This window comes from Doryrhamphus excisus, linkage group LG12, assembly GCF_037039965.1.
Source record: "Doryrhamphus excisus strain RoL-2023G ecotype Guam linkage group LG12, RoL_Dexc_Guam_v1.1, whole genome shotgun sequence".
NCBI lineage: Eukaryota > Metazoa > Chordata > Actinopteri > Syngnathiformes > Syngnathidae > Doryrhamphus > Doryrhamphus excisus.
The window spans coordinates 12800122-12820570 of NC_136368.1; the positions used below are offsets into that span (position 1 = coordinate 12800122).

General features: G+C 45.0%; 3 protein-coding genes across 5 annotated transcripts; all 3 read left to right on the forward strand.

Moving 5' to 3' along the window:
- The first annotated feature begins 521 nt into the window (after positions 1-521).
- Positions 522-10440, forward strand: LOC131136134 (contactin-associated protein-like 5). Of its 3 annotated transcripts, none has more exons than XM_078795173.1 (24): positions 522-920; positions 1603-1713; positions 1798-1952; positions 2040-2178; positions 2252-2455; positions 2563-2747; positions 2820-2963; positions 3053-3302; positions 3680-3823; positions 3893-4052; positions 4156-4262; positions 4350-4469; positions 5558-5755; positions 5886-6027; positions 6103-6215; positions 6292-6462; positions 7481-7687; positions 7763-8002; positions 8084-8290; positions 9140-9273; positions 9342-9429; positions 9548-9733; positions 9808-9870; positions 10015-10440. In XM_078795173.1, the coding sequence occupies exons 1-24, from the start codon at positions 758-760 to the stop codon at positions 10098-10100; spliced, it is 3717 nt and encodes a 1238-aa protein (XP_078651299.1). In that variant the 5' UTR covers positions 522-757; the 3' UTR covers positions 10101-10440. The 3 variants fall into 3 exon arrangements, with proteins under 3 accessions (XP_078651299.1, XP_078651298.1, XP_078651300.1); XM_078795172.1 differs by having other exon boundaries at positions 9545-9733; positions 10015-10439; XM_078795174.1 differs by having other exon boundaries at positions 5952-6027; positions 9545-9733; positions 10015-10439.
- Positions 10441-10543: 103 nt separating this feature from the next.
- Positions 10544-15271, forward strand: LOC131136133 (uncharacterized). The gene is made up of 9 exons (XM_078795412.1): positions 10544-10959; positions 12707-12829; positions 12895-13086; positions 13775-13868; positions 13948-14048; positions 14150-14686; positions 14753-14796; positions 14884-15004; positions 15098-15271. Exons 1-9 carry the CDS (start codon positions 10810-10812, stop codon positions 15269-15271), a joined length of 1536 nt encoding a protein of 511 aa, XP_078651538.1. The 5' UTR covers positions 10544-10809.
- Positions 14892-20422, forward strand: LOC144894430 (coiled-coil domain-containing protein 141-like). The gene is made up of 13 exons (XM_078795413.1): positions 14892-15004; positions 15098-15574; positions 15650-15787; positions 15892-16068; positions 17024-17146; positions 17214-17414; positions 17478-17621; positions 18903-19157; positions 19243-19364; positions 19457-19628; positions 19702-20051; positions 20153-20322; positions 20409-20422. The coding sequence occupies exons 2-13, from the start codon at positions 15302-15304 to the stop codon at positions 20420-20422; spliced, it is 2139 nt and encodes a 712-aa protein (XP_078651539.1). The 5' UTR covers positions 14892-15004; positions 15098-15301.
- The last annotated feature ends 27 nt before the right edge of the window (positions 20423-20449 follow it).

Sequence of the window (20449 nt, forward strand, 5' to 3'; positions counted from 1 at the left end):
CCTGAAAAAGGGATATGAGAACATACAGCTGATAGGATAACACTTTTACAGATAAAATTATACAAATAATTCAAGGAAAATTATAAGCATAAAATAGTGTGTGTGTGTTAAATATATGTTCTGGTCTTTCGGACAATTTTGTTAACTCAATGCGGCCCCTTGAGTCAAAATATTTGCCCACCCCTGAGCTGAGCTAACATTGTAACAGTACATGGGAAGTAGCAATATATGCGGCAGTAAGCCAATGGTTACAATAAGTATTATAATATGTAAGTGTTTAAATGTTATACAAAGTATAAAGAAGTATAAACTTTACTAACACTTCTTTGAATGTGAGTCATGTGACTTGATATTCTCGTCCGAGCCTTCACCATAACAAAGCAACGTCAGCGTGTTGGCGCTGGCTGAGTTTGGTGATGGTGTAACAGTTTCATTTGGTATAAATTGATTGGTCATGCCTGGACAGTGCTTGCACGGATGACGTCACGGAAATGCGACTGTAGTATTGGCGGCTTTTTTTTGTTGTGTTCAATAAACGGAGCCCAACACTTCCTCTTAAGTTACTGAGTTTTTGTCCAAAAAGAGCGACTCTATTCGCCCTACACCTATTCCCGATACAATGGCACGGTGACACAATGTAGCACCTTGTTAGCACGATGGGACAGAAAACTTCAAAACAGCTAACTAACCGGGTTATGACTATATAGTCACGCCGGCGTACAAGTCAACGTCAACCGCTAGAGGTCATCAAATTTTAATGTCTGTGTGTGTATGTGTGATGCTGAGGAGGAGGAGGCTCAGGCAGGAAGAGTGTTGGTCAAACAGCAGTGGAAGACTGAGTAGGAGGACGAGGATGATGAAGATGTTTACACTGCTGGGTGTCGTATGGATTCACGTGATTGTCAGCGTCACCTGTCATTGTGAGTATGTGCATCATTATCTTGATGTCATGTTCAACACACATATATACACATCACTCACGTACACTCACATCTTGTATGTACTCTAACTGAAATGTTGTTAAGTCTCCTTGGGGTCCTGAAAACTGTTATAGAAATACAGTTAATATTATTATTATTGTATATTGAATAAGATATGTATATTATTGTTGATATTGTATTTGTATCACGCATAGTCCAGCATAGTAGTCTGTTGATTCATGATTTTCAGTGAGTGAAAAGTAGAGTTCAGCTAGTTTTAATTGTTAGATGATTATTAAGAAGAAGATGCACTTCTGGAATAACAAACAAAAACAATATATTTATACTTAATACATTTATATTTAATAAATAATATATTTATACTGTTTATTCTGTATATTTTGTATTTTTTATTCTTTTTTAATAGATGTGTCTACACCTACTTCACCAAAACAAATTCCTAGTATTCCTAGTATACCTGGCAATAAACCCTTTTCTGATTTCTGATTCTGATGATTGTCATTAAATGATGATGTTGACACTCACTGATCTGCATGTTGCGTTAGCATAATCCTAGTAGCTTGAAGCAGGAAGTAAATATAGACGGTAGTGTCAGCTTTTAATATGGTGGCAGTTGACACTTGTTGAAGGATGGATGTTGTGTTGCCCCTGTCTCTGTTAGACAGCTGCAACGCTCCTCTGGTGTCCACGCTGCCTCGGTCGTCTTTCAGTAGCTCGTCGCAGGCATTCTCCGGCAATGCTTCCCACTTTGCCAAGATGGACACGAGAGATGGTGGGTCTCACACAAGGACAAATGCACATTTAGCATGTATTGTTTATAGCTGCCGTGTTGGAGGTACAAGTTGGTCTCTTGCAGAGATGGACCACACCCCGTGGTTGCAACTGGACCTCAGGGAGCCAATGGAGGTAACGGCGGTGGCCACACAGGGGCGTGTCAGCAGGTATCGCCTCTTTTACGGCGACACACCTCAAACCCTGAAGGAATACCTACAGGACGACGGCCACTTCTTGGCATGTGACACACGAGCCGGGTGGGAGGAGCTTAGTCAAATGACATCCTGTCACATCATGTCTTGACTTTCGGACCTGTCTCTGCAGACAAACGCAGATGCTCAGACGGCTGTCCTCGTCAAACTGTCGCCACCACCGAGGTGTCGCTTCTTGCGCTTTGTCCCTCTGGAATGGACTTCCAGTGACGGGCTGGGCCTGCTCGTGGAAGTGTTTGGCTGCTCCTACAGTAAGCCCCACTACGTCGCCGCGTGACACAAACAAGCTAATCAGTCATGTCATTCACAAACGGTTGCTTGCAGAGTCGCACGTAGCTGACTTTGACGGCCACAGTGCTCTACTGTACCGCTTCAAGCAGAAATCAGTGTCCACGGCTAAAGACGTCATTTCGCTGAGGTTCAAGAGCCGACAGGCTGACGGCGTGCTTCTTCATGGTGAAGGTCGCCGTGGGCACTTCATCACGCTGGAGCTGCGGGCAGCCAGACTGGTCCTTCACCTCAACTTGGGTCAGTGCAACCTCCAAACTACTTCATCCTCCTTAGCTTCTCATTTATTTAATATGTCAACTCATTCTCTTCTCACAATCTTTTGTCGCTAACTTCACTGCCATCAGATAGTACGAGTGATGGCCGAGGCGGGAGCGAGGTGGCTGGGACCGTGGGAAGTCTTCTGGACGACGAGCGGTGGCACTGGGTGGCGATAGAGCGCCTCAACAAGCAGGTGAAGGTCAGCATAGACCGCCACACTCAGAGCTTCGAGACCCGAGGTCAGGGGGAGTCGCTGGAGGTGGACTATGAGGTCAGTCTGAGGTAAAAAGTTTTATTCTGTTGTTCTATACACGACTCGCATGTTTCGCCTTTCCGGTGTCAGCTGAGCTTCGGAGGCATTCCTCTGCCTGGCAAGCCCGGAACTTTCCTAAGGAGGAACTTTGAGGGCTGCATGGAGAATGTCTACTACAATGGCATCAACGTTATCGACCTGGCTAAAAGACGCAAACCTCAGATGTACACCGTGGTGAGATCCAGCTATTTCCTCTGATCTACTGTGAGAGTTGGAAGTCAGCCTTCACTGTAATATCATTCAGTACCTACCGCATCTATCAGGGCAACATCACCTTCTCATGCTTGCGACCTGAGCGGACGGCATGCACCTTCGTCAGCTCCAACAGCAGCTTTCTGTGGCTGCCGTCAGCCCTCCAGACCACCATTGGTGGAGGGGACTTCTCCATTCGCTTCCAGTTTAGAACGTGGAACCCTAACGGGCTGCTGCTTGCCACTGGACTTGGAGTGATGCAATGGAAGCTGCGATTGCACATCTCCAATGGTCAGCTGCTCCTAGGCAATGCTGCCACAGGTCGGTGAGAGCTTGGTAATGGTAATGGTTGTATTTCATTTGAACATGCATCAGATTACAATTGAGTGCATCACATAATCAGTACACAGTTCCACATGTCAAAAAGTAGGAAGAAGCAAAGCTTATTAAATCCTACCCCTCCATCTGGTACTTTTACAATCAGTAACTGTTACATTTGTTCACCTCCTTAATGGTGCTTTTATGTTGGCGGGGTGGCTGGACAATAAGTCCATTAAGTTCATACTGCAAAACACTATAACCACCTTCCTGGATGTCATGTTCTGATTATTAGCTTCATACTGGCCACTTCATTTATGTTCAGCTTGCAATTGAAGTACCCAGTAGAAACACCAGAAAGCGTGTCTTCCTGTCTGCAGGCCCCCGGGTCAATGACGGACTGTGGCATTGGCTCAGCATGGACTACAGGGGTCTGCGGCTGGTTCTGACTCTGGATCACCAGCCGATTATCACCATGCAACAGCCCCACCCACTTGAGCCCAACGGAGGGTTCTTCTTTGGGGGTGGGTGCCAGTGACATTCTGCAGGAAGATGATGTGATGCACTAACGTGTTTTTGCATGTGTCCACCAGGATGCGGGGCATCCGGCTGCCAGAGTCGGAGCTTGTCGTTCCAGGGCTGCATCAGGCTGCTGTCCATTGACCGGAGGCCTGTCAAGCTGAGCCTCGTGCGGCGAGGCTTGCTGGGAAACTTCTCATCTCTGAACTTTGACACCTGCCACATCCGAGACCGGTCAGCGCCACGTCACTGCTCCTCTCTGCACGAGGTGGCGCTCTAGCCAGATGTGTGTTCATTTGTCACATGTGTGCGTGCTTAGCATGTTGTGCTGTTGCAGGTGTCTTCCTAACATGTGTGAACATGGCACCTCGTGTACACAGACATGGAACCATTTCAACTGCGATTGTTCTGGAAGTGGATACGCCGGAGCTACGTGTCACCACTGTGAGCTGCACTTAGCAAATATAATATCACGTATGTAAAAGAATACGACGTGACGAGAGTTTGACAACTTGTTTGCGCCCCTTGCAGCCATCTTTGAGTCATCCTGTGAGTCGTACAAACTCAGCGGTGGCTCGTCGGGCTTCTACTTCATTGACACGGATGGCAGCGGCCCACTGGGGCCCACACGGGTGTACTGCAACATGACAGGTGGCTTGCTAACTCACTCTTCATGTACAGTAGTGCCCTGCCCATTCCTAATTCAGCATTTATGTCCCTGCGTATTGGCAGATTTCTTTTCACTCTTTTAAATTGTTAATAACTCCTTTTCATGGTAACTTAAAGTGCTCATGACACCTAAAAATAGTTACTCTTGTCATTTTCACTGTGGAAAATAACATTGAAAGGCATTTTTCCTGGTTTGGGACCGAGTTAAATTCACTGAATTTTAATTACTGGAATTTTTTTGTACCATAAGTGGTCCCAACTATTTTGGCTCGACCGAGACAGAGAAAACACAAGCACTGTCATGTATTGACATAAACAAAAGTAAAAAAAAAATGCAGAAGACGTTCAACCTTGGAAAAGCAACACACCCAAGTGGTTCCGTTCTTTGGATCTAGCTCCATAGCTTTTGAAGATACAACAAATCCATTGGCACACTCCAGATTCTATAGTGTCTTGGCTACATATAATAATGGTAATGGTGTTAGCATGGTCGTTATAATGCTGTTCATTGCAGCTTCATTTGTTGTCTTCGTATGATGAAAATTACAAAGGTCCACTATTTTTGCATTTCATATTCTGGATCATAGTATCCGGAATTATTTAATTATCTGGATCAGTCTTTGTTATTTTGTAGAACCTGTTAGAAACGTGTCCTGTATTTTTTTCCCATGTGCTCTGGACATTTTTTGTGGGGTTATATGAAAATGGTCCTATCTTGCAATGTTAAAGAAGTCAATTCTTCCATATATACAGTGTATACAGTATGCCTGTAATTGTTGCTTAAGGGTAAAACAGTAGGAGGCATATTAAGGTATCAAAAAGTGGCATTTTTAGGGCTTTTTATGGGTGCGTCCATTGTTTGCCGTTTTTGCATTTTACAGAGCATCTTGGGAAAATAACCCAGCGGAAAGCAAGAATCAAACTTGTACTTCTACACTGATGAGCCCAGACAACATTTCAATAGGCTGCAATAAATGATGTGCTAGCACGTACCAATCATCTAGCTGCTAGTAACTTGTCAGTAACTTGTTACAGGCAACTGTTGTTGATGTCACATTTTCGGGCTACAGATGACAAAGTGTGGACGGTGATGAGTCACAACGTCACACTTCCTGTCCGAATCAGTGACTCTACACACAAGCCTCACGTTATGAAGTTTAACTACAGCGCCTCGCCCCAACAACTACGTGCCATCGTGATGGCGTCTGAGCAGTGCCGACAGGAAGTGGTATTCTTTTGCAAAAAGTCTCACCACTTCATCACTGAAGGTGAGTTGCCAATCTTCACTCTGTCGTCACATTGTGGGTGAGCCATGAACGGTTCGTGAAGGCTCCATGTCGTAAATGTTGGTAATGAAGTCAATGTTACTTGATGTTCACGCGTGATTTGTGTTTTCAGCAACATCACTACTTCAGCTTCCTGTAGCTGTGTGTGTGTGTGTGTGTGTGTGTGTGTGTGTGGTAGATGGGAGGCCGCTGTGCTGGTGGGTGGACCAACATGGGGAAAGGAGGACTTTCAGGGGCAGCTCCAACGACATTTGGTAGTACTTCAATATTACATTCAGGACTAGTAATTAGCATGATCAATGGTCAAAGCAGTACTGTTTTCCGCTCAGGTCCAAGAACTTGGAGGTCCTGTCCCACAAAGAGCACCTCCCGTTAAGCATCGTCATTGTCGAGGACTCTCAAGCCGTTTACAGCGTGGGCCCTCTGCTTTGCCATGGAGACAGTAAGTGCATGTCACATTACCAGCTGACACCACGTGGCCTGCATCAGAAATCACCTCAGCTCTTTCTTGCTGCTAGGGCATCTATGGAACATGGCGTCCTTCACCCAGGAAGGGGCCTACCTCTGCTTCCCACCCCTACAGGCCACACAGACCATTGATATCAATTTCTACTTTAAGACCGCTGCACCGTCTGGGATCATTCTGGATTCTGGGGATCAGAAAGACTTGATCCGTGTGGAACTCAGCTGTGAGTTCACACCAAAAACACATGATTGGCATGTGCCCATAAATCCCTTTAAAAGCTGATCACAAAAAACAGATTGCCATGCGACGGCGACTTGACAATTAGTGTTAGGACAACACAAACATGACATGTGGATGTGAACTGTGTCACATAGGGTTCCCAGCAACACTTAAGGTGCTTTGGTTGGGCACAAAGAATACGCGGCTACGGACTATTTTGTTTGCGAAATATGGCAGGTATAGGGATGACTGTACGAAAAATTTTGACAAAAACAGAATCATGGAAAAACTGTGATGTAAGAAACCTGAGGCGTGACTCTCCAACAATTTTTTATTCATACAGAGGAGGCATACTGATAATATATTCATTCATTCATTCATTTTCTACCGCTTTTCCTCACAAGGGTCGCGGGGGTGCTGGAGCCTATCCCAGCTGTCTTTGGGCGAGAGGGTACACCCTGGACTGGTCGCCAGCCAATCACAGGGCACATATAGACAAACAACCATTCACACTCACATTCATACCTATGGACAATTTGGAGTCGCCAATTAACCTAGCATGTTTTTGGAATGTGGGAGGAAACCGGAGTACCTGGAGAAAACCCACGCACCCACCCATGCACGGGGAGAACATGCAAACTCCACACAGAGATGGCCGAGGGTGGAATTGAACCCAGGTCTCCTAGCTGTGAGGTCTGCGCGCTAACCACTTTACCGCCGTGCAGCCCACTTATAATATATATTATATTAAAATATAAAGAAATCCTAAGACATCTTTGGGTAAACTTTGAGTGTCATTTGAGTATTTGCTAATTTTTACTCATTGCTGCACAAAGTTTCCTGGTCTTCGATAATCAATGGTCACCCTAAGTGAGTACATAACCTAACATGGCCAGCTTTGATCTGCAACTTGATTATGATGGCCTATTAGTTCAGCATTGAGATAAAACTTAGTTTAGCTTTGGCATATTAGTTCATTAGTGTAGCTGACTGTGTGTGTGTGTGTGTGTGTGACATACCAGCTCCTTCTGTAGTGACGATGTCGTTCAGCGCATCGGTGGTGTCTGTCAAGTCCCACCTCCCATTGAATGACGGCCAGTGGCACTACGTGAGGGCGGAGCGTAACATAAAGGAGGCATGGCTGCAGGTGGACCAACTTCCTGTGGTCTTCCTGGAAGCACTGCCTGATAGAGCTACGCACCTCGGTCTTGGCGGGAATTTCTTTGTAGGTACGAGAGCACCATGGTGGCCACGATGAAGATTTGTTTGTACAATTACAGTATGACATTGTGCCATTCACTTAGGGGGAGCGCCGTATGGTCCACAAAGCTTCTTAGGCTGCATCAGGTCTCTGACAGTCAACAGCGTAACCTATGACCTGCAAGAGAGGGCCAAGAAGGCACCCGGCGTGAGCCCCACATGTCACGGTTACTGCGATGGTTCAAGCGTTGTCTGTCACAACCACGGACGTTGCGTTGAAAAGAGCGATGGCTTCACCTGTGACTGCTCGCGCTCAGCATACACTGGGTTGCTGTGCAAAGATGGTGAGAGTCCCACACCATCACTAATTGTCACCAGAAGGCACCACGCTGACCGTGTGATGAGTGCGGCATCTGTGTCCGCAGAGGTGGCGCTGTCCTTTGACAAGGAGACGTCAATAACCTACACCTTTTCACCGGAGAACCATCAAAAGTCGCCAGTGTCCGAGAATGGTGGGCCCAGAGCCAGAGAGGATGTGACTTTCAGCTTTGTCACCTTGCAGAGACCTGCAATGTTAATGAGCATCAAAAATGACAGAATGCACTACATCGCTGTCCTTCTTGCTGGCGACGGTACCAAAATATGACATTACTACATTATGACAACACTAAATTATGACATCACCACATTGTGAAACGACTTCATAATGCCACTAGTACCGTAATTTCCGGACTATAGAGCGCACCTGATTATAAGCCTCACCCACTACATTTTTAGAGGATTTTGTACATAAACAAGCCGCACCTGTATATAAGCCGCATGTGCCCACATTAAAACATGTAAACATATTTACAAAGAAAGACGGTACAGAGAGAATTTTCAAAGTTTTAATAATATAACTTAACAATAATAATATAACTTTCTTCACAAGCGGTGCCTGTGACGTGGCAGTAAAACGGTAGCAACATGGTAACAACACGCTAGCAACACAATAGCAACACAGTATAACAGGTCTGCTTTTATTACCTCTGAAAGCTTTTTTCATCTTTTTACATTGCTCCAGTTCTTCCCGCTGCCGTTTCCAGCGTCTCACCATCGATTCGTTTATGCCAAGTTTATGTGCAGCAGCTCTGTTTCCTTCTTTATCGGACAGCTCAATTGCTTTTAGCTTGAAAGCTGCGTCATATGCCTTTCTTTTTGCATTTTCCACGATGAGGGTATGTTCACGCTAATTTAATTTATGCACAAGACAAGAAGTTGCAGTCTTCCTCGACGCATATATTCCACCGGTCTTAATCTTTACCTTTTCTACTCGAGAGCCCCTGGCGGCCGTTAGAAAAATTACATAAATTGGCCACATCACTGAATAAGCCGCAGGGTTGAAAGTTTGGGAAAAAAGTAGCGGCTTATAGTCCGGAATTTACGGTACATGAAACGTCACTACATCACCACATGGCAACTGTTGTCAAACTGTCTTGCAGGAAGTCTACGCGTGTGGTATGGCCTGCAGAGCGACGGGAAGCCTGAGGTCTTAAGTCCTGCGTCCAGTAGCCTGGCTGACGGGCGACCCCATCGTGTCAGAATCCTTCATGAGAGCAACATAGTCTGCGTGCAGGTGAGCACTTCCTGTTGTGTGGAGGATGCCACAAACCTTGTGTAATGTGTGTACATGGTGATTGGCAGGTGGACCAGGAAGTGAACAGGAAGTTCATTCTGGAATCCAATGCTGAGCCGATCCACATCACGACAATGACTCTGGGAAAGGGTACATGTAAGTTGCACACACATGACAACAGAAGGGGGTGTGTCCTCTCCTGCCGGTTGATTTACAGGTCAAACCGTACTGCTGCGTCAAGGTGGTCAGTTGCTTTCATATCTTTGCGCAGTAGATAAGTCACTCCCCCTGGAGGTGATCTCAGCCGGCCAGGCGGGTTTTGTAGGCTGTCTGTCATCAGTCCATGTTAATCATGTGGCCCCCCTGAAGGCGGCGCTGTTGCAGAGAGGTGTCTCTCCAGTTGAAGTCCGTGGTGCACTTGTGTGGTCCAGATGCTCCATTGCGTCGCACAATCTGAAAGGTGACGCTTTTGCCTTTTCTTTTGCCCTCTTCTACCTGTAAATCTTTGCATCTTCACCTTGTCTTTGTGAGTAGAGCAGACCACCAGCACCACGGCAAGTAAAGATGGCGGTCAGAAGGAGACTGGGCTTGTCACAGGTGTGTCTTTCACTTCTTTGTAGAGCTGCTGCGTTGAGCGTTGACTAGAGGGAGGACAAAGGTCTTCAACTGTCACGCTCCTCCCGTTACCGATGAGTTGCCTGCTTACGGACTTCCTGCTAACTTCTTGTACCTACTCTGCAGGGTGTGTGGTGGCACTTGTTCTCACCGCCGCCTGCCTGCTCACCGCCATGATCCGCCTCCTCTACCGCTGCCGTGCCCAAAGCTAACAGGGGGGGCAGATCTTAGGGCGAAGCTTCACATGCACAACTGGAAAGGCTACCACATCACCAAGAGCTGCAGAACATTCTGAAAGTTCAGTTTGATGTTTTTTGTAAACGAGTTAGCCACCTTCTCATTACCACTGTCTCTCCATGTTAATGCAAAGTTAAAGTAAATTAATTTCAATTCATTTATAGAGCACAAGTCATACAAAAGATAATTTAGAGTAGGCTAAAATCACTTCATAAAATTATTCCATAAAAACAAAATAATTCCCAAATCATTACATACAATTCTATAATCATTGCATAAAACAAAAATTTAAAGAAAAATTTATATTTGTTTCATTTTTAAAACATTAGGCCATGAGTGTACATAGCATGTGAACTTGTGTTTTATTCTTACAACTGATAACATAATGAAAAATAAATGACAAAAATGATCTCTTGTTGTTGGGTGTTGACCTATCGTGTTCTTGTCAAGCATGCTCAGTGTGACAAGAATGCTGTCTATTTTCAGCTGCAAAGGGTCAGCTGAGGCTCATGTTTCGCACTCAGGAAGGCACATCTACACGGCAATAGAACTCTTCTACAAGTCCTTCTAGAACCTGCTCCTTCTATGTACGAGGTGTTCTTTGAACGCGTTCATGCCAGCCCATGGGAAGTGGCGCCAACGAGGCGATGAAATCAACAAGAATCTAGCCGTTAAGGTCGAGTCATGACGAGCGATGAGGGACTGGACGTGGCAACATGCAGAGGACATGAGGACGCCGTGGTGAATAGGGCAGGCAATGGGAAGTCCTTCACAACTCTCAGCACTATCGCCGTCCAGGCCGGCCAAACGCAGCTCGTCGTGTCTGTCCTCAAGGTGCGTGATGGGCTCAATAGCACTGACAGCTTAGCCTCCACTAAACATTTCATTATCTCAGACAAGACAGAATTTTGCAACAAGATGATATGATAAAGGCTGCACGGTGATCGAGTGGTTAGCTCGCAGACCTCACAGCTAGGAGACCAGGGTTCAATTCCACCCTCGGCCATCTCTGTGTGGAGTTTACATGTTCTCCCCGTGCATGCGTGGGTTTTCTCCGGGTACTCCGGTTTCCTCCCACATTCCAAAAACATGCTAGGTTAATTGGTGACTCCAAATTGTCCATAGGTATGAATGTGAGTGTGAATGGTTGTTTGTCTATATGTGCCCTGTGATTGGCTGGCGACCAGTCCAGGGTGTGCCCCGCCTCTCACCCAAAGACAGCTGGGATAGGCCCCAGCACTTCCCGCGACCCCCGTGAGGAAAAGCGGTAGAAAATGAATTAATCAGAATCAGAAAAGGGTTTATTGTCAGGTATGATCAAACACATACTATGAATTTGTTTTGGTGAAGTAGGTGCAGACACATCTATTAAAAAAGAATGAAAAATACAAAATATACAGAATATACAGTATAAATATATGTACACAGTCAAATGAATGATATGATAAAGCCCCGGTCCCATCCTGCTGTATTTGGAGATGAGTACCGCCATAGTAAGGATGTGGGAGCATGCAGACACTGTGTAGCACTTTTAGTGCAGGAGGAACTTTCATTGTGTGCGGGACTGCATCGGACTCCAGATAATGTGTGGTGCTCGATGAGTGTGACATGTGAGCATTTGCGCCGCGCTTGAAACGGACGCACACTAATATTGTAGCATCTCTGCAAACACAGAAGAGGGAGTCAGCTGCATCTGCGTTGCACCTGCTTTTCATTCAGGCTTTCAGTTAATAATGTGAGAAGACCAGAAATAAATGCATTGTTTGGCTTGAAATAAGCTCTAAAAAAGTTACAAAAATTAGTTGCTCTTGGCCATTTCCATTTAGTAAAAATAGCTCTCACAAGAAAAAAACATTTAAACATTTACACTGCATGTATGTGACCTGTATTGGAGATTCTAAATTGTCCATGTGTGAGTGAGAATGGTTGTCAAAATGTGTCCTGTGATTTAAAGGGGACCTATCATTTAGGAATCAGGAACTCTCGTACGAGCCATTGCTAGCAAGTAAACAGAGGGACAGAGCTTGGGGGAGGGCAGAGAGCTTTGCTGGCTTACAGCCACACCCATATAAGGAAGTCCTGCCCTCTGTGACATCACAAAGGGGTAGTTTTGCCACGCCTTTTGTAACTGAGCATTTTGAGTCATCCCAAACTTCTTTTAGGGCTCACTTCTAAATGTGCAAACCTCATTATCTGAAACTTTGGCATCGTTTAACACGAGAATACAACATTCTAACTACATTTACAGGTCAGAAAAGTGGGAAAAAAGCATAATAGGTCCTCTTCAACTCCAGTTTCCTCCCACATTCCAAAAACATGCTAGGTTAATTGGCGACTCCAAATTGTCCATAGGTATGAATGTGAGTGTGAATGGTTGTTTGTCTATATGTGCCCTGTGATTGGCTGGCGACCAGTTCAGCGTGTGCCCCGCCTCTCACTCAAAGACAGCTCGTGAGGAAAAAGCGGTAGAAAATGAATGAATGAATGAATGAAGGTCCTCTTCAATGGCCAGGCTCCAGCTCCCCCATGACCTGATGAGGACCAGCAAAAAAAAAAAAAAGAAAAACTTTTTGTGTTCCAGAGCGGCTCGCTTGTCCACCTCGAGCTGGTACGAGTCCATCCTGACCTCTGTGAAATCGGCACAAACCAGGAAGACAACAGAAAGTTGATGCAAGAACATGAAGAGCTGATGAAGAAGATGATGGTATAAAAAGACAAGATTTTGGCTCTGCAAACACATTCGCTCGACTTATTGCTACGTGTCAACAGAACCGGCAAAAGGAAGTTGTGGAGGCAGCAGGAAAGATCAGGAGAAAGAAAAAGAGGCAAGAGGAAGATCAGGAAGTGTACGAAGCCATGGAGACGTGTCTGAGTGAAGGATGGTGCCATTTGCTACACCTCCTGGAGAGGCGACAGGAAGTTCTGAGGCTGGCGGCGAGCTTCTATGAGGCGGCGGCACAGGTCACTGGTGACATGTGTTTTCTAAGCGGGACATTTTTTGGCTGGCCCCAATGAGTCATGTTGCCCTCACAATATCATGGTCCATTTATTGCCCCCTCGCTATATTGCATTTTTTCAAAAATTAATGAATTAGTGATGGCTGTTTTGTGGTAGACTATGGTCTATTATTAGTCAAAACATATTGAAATAATGTCAAATATGTAGTGCTCTTGTCACACACATGATCTTGACCTTAAAACTGCATGAAATCATGAAATCAACCACATGTCCAACATGATAGCGTGGAAAAAACTTCCAGTGGTACGTTTTTGGCTTAGAAATGTAGAACAGATAAGAAGTTTAGAAGAAATACCGTAAATTCAAGTCTAAGTTTGTAGCCATCTCGAGTCCTTGCAGCAAAGATGTGCAATGTGATGTAAACAATAATAATATTAATGTAAAGTTGACTATAGTCATGTTATTTTAAGTCTACAGGACTCTAATAATGTAAAAAAATTACAAAGTCATAAACAAGTGTACATGCTCTATGAAAATATTTACATTCATGCATTTATAAACACTGAATCCTGTATTGCAGATATTCATTTATAAATGAGAATGACTGAAAATAACATAGCTTATAAATGTGTGAACCCATCTGACAACAGTCACATGTCGCTCCCGTGCTAACATGTCCATGTGTCCACAGTTGTCGCTTGGAGTGGATAACTTTGAGGGTGCTTTGATGCAAGTGGACTTGAGGTCTGCTGACACGACGCTCGTTTTGGACTCCATGAGGAGAGGTGACGTCGACAGCACATCTCCAATTAGGACACCACCAGTTGATGAAAGTCAATGATGTGGTAATTGTTTTAATTGCAGATGTGCTGAGAAGATCTCTGAAGGTTCTGTTGAGTGGCGGCCAGCTGCTCCATAAGCTCAAATTGTTGCCGCAAACTGACGGCCTCTGCGGGGAACCAGCGGTACTTCATTCTTTAAGCTGTTCAGCACGGTGGAATTGCTGTTGTTCTTTTTTGTGGTTATTACACATGCAACAAAACCAAATATAAGGTGTTCCTCCCAGAATTCCCACCTCAACCGGCAAGTGTCACTAAGGCTGGAGGTGCTAATGGAGACTTTGCAGGACCGCAGGAGGACAATGGAGCAAGTGCTCAGATGGCGACTCGGTCAAGTGGGCCATGATGTCACGGTTGGACCAGATTTAAGTCATGATTTTGGATTCAATGTAGAAAGAAGCCCTTTTCCACCAAATTGCGGAATCAGTCTACAGGCCAAACCTGATTCCAGACCTGATCCAAATCCTGAATCCAGCTCCAATATGAGACAACAATCCCTGTCAGACCTGAAGTCTATGCCTGAATCTAGAGCAAATTCTGAATGTAGATCTGATCCAAATCCTGAAATCAGATCAAAATCAATTCTGAAGCTAGAGTCATTTGACACAAGTCCTAAATCCAGGTCAGATCAGAAGACTGCATCCATATTGGATGAAACCAGAAACATGCTTTCAGGATGTCCGGATCTGTCCAGATCAGTTGTGACTCTGACATATGAACCAGATGACATTGGAGACTTTGCGCAGGAACCAGAATCCAAAAAGGTACGGTTTGAATAGAAAACTTGACAATAATTCTCGTTAGAGTTTAAATTCTTGTGTCTCTCACAGACAGAGTGGGGAGTCTTGCAACAAGAAAAACGTACATCTATCAGGTCAGAACATGTTGAAGTCTACATATAGAGTATACAGTTGATGTTGTCATCTCAGCAGCTTCATCTTCTCATCTTTTTGTTGGATAGTGGAGGGATCCCAGACATGCAGAAGTGCCTGGGAAACAGGATGGCGCAAAACACCCACCATGAACTTGTGACCAATCAGAATCAACCACTGTTGCTGAAGTGTCAACAACTGCTTGACAAGGTGACTTATTGCCTTAAAGCTAGGATCCGACTATGTTATTCTGTTCTGGTATGTTTTCTGGTACTGACTGTGTACCAAACTGATGGTTTACAGGTGTCCCAATGGGTGGACCAAAGTAAACTTTTGCTGTCAAAGTCTCATGAAGTGGGAACTCAGCTGTGGGAGGCTGAAGACCTCCTGAACACACACCTTCTGCTGCGTACACAGGCTGAGGTACATACAAGTGCGTCCAATGGCAGGTTTTGCCCTTCTCATTGTCATTTCTGACAGACTGCAGGTCAGGATGCCAACAACGCAATGCAGCTCTTGCGGCGTCTGCAGGTTCCATACACGGGATTCCCCAGCAAAACTCAATTAGAGGTGCCAGGTGCACGTGTCTCTCATCTGTCCCGCTTGAGGACTCTGACGGAGCAGCTGAAGCAACATGGCAGAACCAGGCCAACTGAAGAAGTCCAGCTATCTGCTCGGGTCTCTACAGTACTGGGCGAGGTGAAGAGGCTGAACGATATTGTGGAGTGTAACATATGTGTGCTGGAAGGCTTTGTGTCCTTCATCAGGGTGGCGCAGCAGGTCAGCACAGCGACATACTTTTAATGTTGTCCAGCAAGTGACATAACTGTGAGCCTTGTTGTTGTTGTTGTTCAGCTGGAAAAAGACATAAACATCCATAGACACGCACTGGAGGGAGAAAAAGAGGAGGAAAATCCTGGCACATCCTGGCAGGAGACCATGCAGAAGGTCATCACAGCCCAGGAAGGGGCCAGCGAGTTCATCAGTAGCACGGTAGTACACGACGGGGGACCACATAATTCCAAACCATCACATGATGATTTGAATGAATGAGATGAGGTCCAATGATATTTTGTCCATCCTGATGTTTGAGTCAGGCTTCAGGGTCAGGCTTGAACTTGGAGTCTATGGCGATGGCGGTGAAGCAAATGGCAGAGAAACTTGGGAGAAGCCAACAGGAAGTCGCAGACTTGCGGCGTGAACTTGAAATTGACAACAGGAAGCGGGGCGAGGACAGAAAGTTCCACAGCAAGTACCAGCAGAGACTTCGTAAGGTGTGTGTGGTCTCGTAAGGTGCGTGTGTGGGGACACTAGAGCGACACTGAGGTCAAACAGGAATAAAATATATATAAAATAATATATAAAATATATAAGTATATGATCACTTTGTAGAACACAGCCTCTAGAGCAGGGGTCTCAAACTCAATTTACTTGGGGGCCACTGGAGCTCGGGTCTGGATGAGACTGGGCCGCATCAGGTTTAAAAAAAAAAAAAAAAAAAATTTAAAGCTTCGCTTTGGTTCCAATTTTCTACAAGAAAAGCTCTGATAAAACATTCCACTGCTCTCAAATATCTTACTTTTTATTTTTTTACACAAAATAAGATGAAAAATAAATAAACAAATCAAGAATAAAGAAAATCAATCAATCAGTAATAAATAAATAAATATAATAATAATAATAAAACAGCAAATAATAAAAACTTAAGAAACCACATATAGTTGGTGGGTAGACAAATTATTTTTTTCAGATTAAAATTAACAAAGCATTATTAGAGCCCTGTAGACATGACAAAACACGACTATAGTCACATTTATACTATATACTATACTAGTATATACTATATACTATTTACAACATATTGCGCAACTGCAGGGTCTTGAGACACATGCTAACTCGCAAACTAGAGAGCTAGCGACCTAAACGGTAGCCTTCAAGTTATTTCCTTTAAACTTAAATAGCCAAAAACGTACCACTTCCACACGGATAGGGAGGATAACTATTAACAGTTATTCAACCTTTAACATGAACATTAATCAAATGTAATAATTTTTTCTGGGTATATGATACCATACAGCATCCATATCAAACTTGCGCGGGCCATTAACTTCATATCAAGGCGGGGGCCTCAAACTAGTGTCCTGCGGGCCGCGTGTTTGAGACCCCTGCTCTAGAGCTTTCCTTTTGGAATTTTGGACTCTGTGGTCATATGAATGTGTCTCATTACAGGCTGTGCAGGACCTTGAGGAGGTCTCAAAGCTACTGGACTCCTGCACTCAGGTGGATCTGGGCTCCCATCTGCAAACCTCCAGGCTACAGCAGCAATTTAGACTGGCCAGACCACATTTTGCTGTGAGTGCTGGTCCACATTCACAAATCTTGAATCCACTTTAGTCATCCTTTTTGTTTACTCATTCAGAGACTGGACAACCAGGCCCAGATCTTGCTGAAAGACTGGGATACCTTAACACCAGTCCAGAACTCCCTGCTTCTGAAGGAGGAGCTGCAGGAAGAGGAGGTGTCCGAGCTACGTGTTCTGCGTGTCAAAGTGAAGGAGAAGATCCAGCGCTGTCACCATATCCTGGATCTTAGCATCAACTTTCACCTGCTGGCCAAACAGGTCTAGTTGAATAATAATACCAATAATACAAGTAATAATGACATGTTCGTCCTCTTTGTAAAGCTGGAGACGTTCCACCAGTCACATGCTGCTGGACTTTTATGTGGCGCTCCGAGTGCGTGCGAGGAGACACGTCAACAGATCCATCAACTGTTGAAAAAAGCTTTCTGGGTGAAAAAGGAAATTGGTAAAATGATCAGTGAAGATGTGAGAGCCTCTTTGTTTTAAAGGCCCCCTGACATGAGTCATCACATTTGCTTAAATACAGTATTCATTCATTCAATCATTTTCTACTGCTTATCGCGGGGGTGCTGATGCCTAGCCTAGCTGACTTTGGGCGAGAGGCGGGGTACACTCTTGACTGGTCGCCAGCCAATCACAGGGCACATATAGACAAACAACCATTCACACTCACATTCATACCTATGGACAATTTGGAGTTGCTAATTAACCTAGCATGTTTTTGGAATGTGGGAGGAAACCGGAGTACCCGGAGAAAACCCACGCATGCACGGGGAGAACATGCAAACACCACACAGAGATGGCCGAGGGTGGAATTAAACTCAGGTCTCCTAGCTGTGAGGCTTGTGCGCTAACCACTTGTCCACCATGCAGCCCCTAAATACACAATGTTTTTGGTGAATTTGGTAAATTAGCAAAAATGACATTTATAGAAGCTGAAAGAAGCTTAAAGACTGTCTCTTGCCAATGGTGGACAGGTGAGGAAAGGGGGAAGCTCACCTGGAGGAAGAAACATTAGATTCATCATAAGAGCTACATATGATGTACTCCCATCCCCAAAACACTTTCACCAATGGTATAGCGGGGGTTTCCAAACTGTGCCCTCTGCCCAAATTCCGCGACTCTCAAACACATCTTGAGCAGTGTGTAGAACCAGCCTCACACAAGGCCGCCACACTTAGAGACACAATCAGGTCCTCAAGAGTCTGGCAGCAACCTTGAGCGCAAGAGGAACACCATCAAGAGAGATGAGCCCAACATGAGAAACAGCCTAACCAGACCGTTGTCAAACCAGAAGCTGGCCAGCTAGCCATAGCTTGGAATTGGAAAATGCTAGTAGATATTGGGAAGCAATTATTTTTCCCCCAGAGATTGCGACCACCATACTTAGGCCAGACTCTGTGCTATTGTCCCCTTCACTCAAGGTGGTCAACATCATAGAGCTCACGGTTCCATGGGAGGATTGACAGAGATCTGGCAACGAGGATGGAAGGCCAAGGCCAAGGTCTATCTAGCTGAAGTCAGATGCAGAGGTGCATGAAAGTACTTTATATTTACAAATGTCATCCGTGGCGCATTAACTATAAATGTCATTTTTGCAAATTTACTGTTCGCTTTCAAAAATAGAACAATATAACACACATATTTAAGCAAAGTTGATGATTCATACTTGGGACCCTATCAGCATTACCAGCATTAGCATAATTGACCTTTGAAGATGTTGTTGTGGATTGGACTTCCTGACAGGTTCTGACCAAATTTAGAGTGGAGCAGCTGGAGCACAGTGTGGCATCTCTGTACACTCTGAGTATACCGTGGCTCATGGAAGGATCTTCCCTCCAGCAGATGAAGTCAAATGTGGAGCTTAGCAAATCTTTTGGCAACCAGAAAATGGAACATGACAGGATGAATGAGGAGAAGCGGAACGCTGAGCAGATCCAGGTCGACTCATCCCTCCTTACTGTGAAGAGACAGATGGACAACTTTAGCATACAGGAGCTGGTCTGTAGTCTGTAATAACAAGGAAATAATAATAATAATAATAATAATAATGAACAGTTGAGCTCACCTCAGTGTGTCCTGCCAGAGTGAGCTAAAGGAGACAGGCCACACCCCTGAAGTGACCACTAAGCATGATGGGAAAGAAGCGCGGGAGGCATTTCTAACTGATGCAAATTTGAAACTCTCATCATCCAAGATGAGCAGGTGGTAACTGACAGTATTAGTCAATATGCAAAAATGCTAATACATAAATATATTGCATGCTAATGAATGTCAGCTGATGTCATGTGATGCCACAGGCAGCGGTCACATGGTGAGGAGAATCCTGGTGCCTCGTCCTACTGCTCCACCTACACCTTCAGGCTGTCCTGTTCACCAGCGGAGGTCGGACGCAAGGTCTACGTCATCTACGGACAACTTGATTCCACCTCGCTTCAGGCCATGCATACTTCTCTGAGTGCATCAGTGCAGGTTAAAAATCTCAATATTGCTATTTGGTCATCATGAACATTTGTTCATCTTCTAACTGAAAGTCGTCATGCAGAAGGAACCGGCAGACAGTCTGTTGGAAGAGGAGATCCACCAACAGGATGTGGTGACGGAGGTTTTTCTGTCAAGTGATGATGAGTACGAGTGTGCTTCATCTGATGATATTTCACTTCCACCACTGGCAGAGACGCCAGAGTCCATCATTTTTCAGGATGATGTGGAGGAGCATTTTTGTTTCAGCTCCAGCAGTATTCACAAAAGCCACTCCATTAACAAGAACGAGTACAAGAACCAGCCAGAGATACCTGTGACTGGACTTGCCTCTGTTGCAACCAAGCAGCATAAAGAGTCCGGTCAGATGGAGAGTTTTGTGACGGTCCCCCATAGTCTTCAGAGTGATACAAGGTAACAGGAGGCAGTTTTAATGTTCTTGTCTTAGATCTTTGAAATAGCCATCTAAGCCATCCCGTACTCCAGGTTTATGATTCATTCGTCTCTTTTTCCAGAGAGCTATTTATGTCCAGTTCGTTTCCCAAGAGTCCTCTGTCTCCTGTTCCAAAACAACCAATCAGCACACAGACTCAAAAGACATTCACGGCCAGTGTTCCCCCTTCAAAGTCCACCTACAAGAGCGAAGATGTCCTGGAAATAAGGAGCTCCTCACAGAAAATTCCAAGTAGTGAGGCTCAGCTCATACAAATGACCGTTCCAAAAACTGTACCCAGCGATCAGACCGCTACCTTTTGCCCTTCACCCTCTCAGAATTCAGATTTTGATCTCAACAAGAGCAGGGCTCCTCAACA

What these genes read in the sequence shown, in the direction of transcription:
- LOC131136133 (XM_078795412.1), top strand. Translation starts at nt 10,810, where the DNA reads ATGACGAGCGATGAGGGACTGGACGTGGCAACATGCAGAGGACATGAG. An exon ending in AGCTGATGAAGAAGATGATG is followed by an intron (nt 12,830 to 12,894) that starts GTATAAAAAGAC and finishes ACGTGTCAACAG; the next exon opens with AACCGGCAAAAGGAAGTTGT. An exon ending in GAAAAACGTACATCTATCAG is followed by an intron (nt 14,797 to 14,883) that starts GTCAGAACATGT and finishes TTTGTTGGATAG; the next exon opens with TGGAGGGATCCCAGACATGC.
- LOC131136134 (XM_078795172.1), top strand. Translation starts at nt 758, where the DNA reads ATGTCTGTGTGTGTATGTGTGATGCTGAGGAGGAGGAGGCTCAGGCAG. An exon ending in AGGACGACGGCCACTTCTTG is followed by an intron (nt 1,953 to 2,039) that starts GCATGTGACACA and finishes CTGTCTCTGCAG; the next exon opens with ACAAACGCAGATGCTCAGAC. An exon ending in CCTAGGCAATGCTGCCACAG is followed by an intron (nt 3,303 to 3,679) that starts GTCGGTGAGAGC and finishes TCCTGTCTGCAG; the next exon opens with GCCCCCGGGTCAATGACGGA.
- LOC144894430 (XM_078795413.1), top strand. Translation starts at nt 15,302, where the DNA reads ATGCAGCTCTTGCGGCGTCTGCAGGTTCCATACACGGGATTCCCCAGC. An exon ending in TCATCCAAGATGAGCAGGTG is followed by an intron (nt 19,365 to 19,456) that starts GTAACTGACAGT and finishes GTGATGCCACAG; the next exon opens with GCAGCGGTCACATGGTGAGG. An exon ending in AGTCTTCAGAGTGATACAAG is followed by an intron (nt 20,052 to 20,152) that starts GTAACAGGAGGC and finishes CTCTTTTTCCAG; the next exon opens with AGAGCTATTTATGTCCAGTT.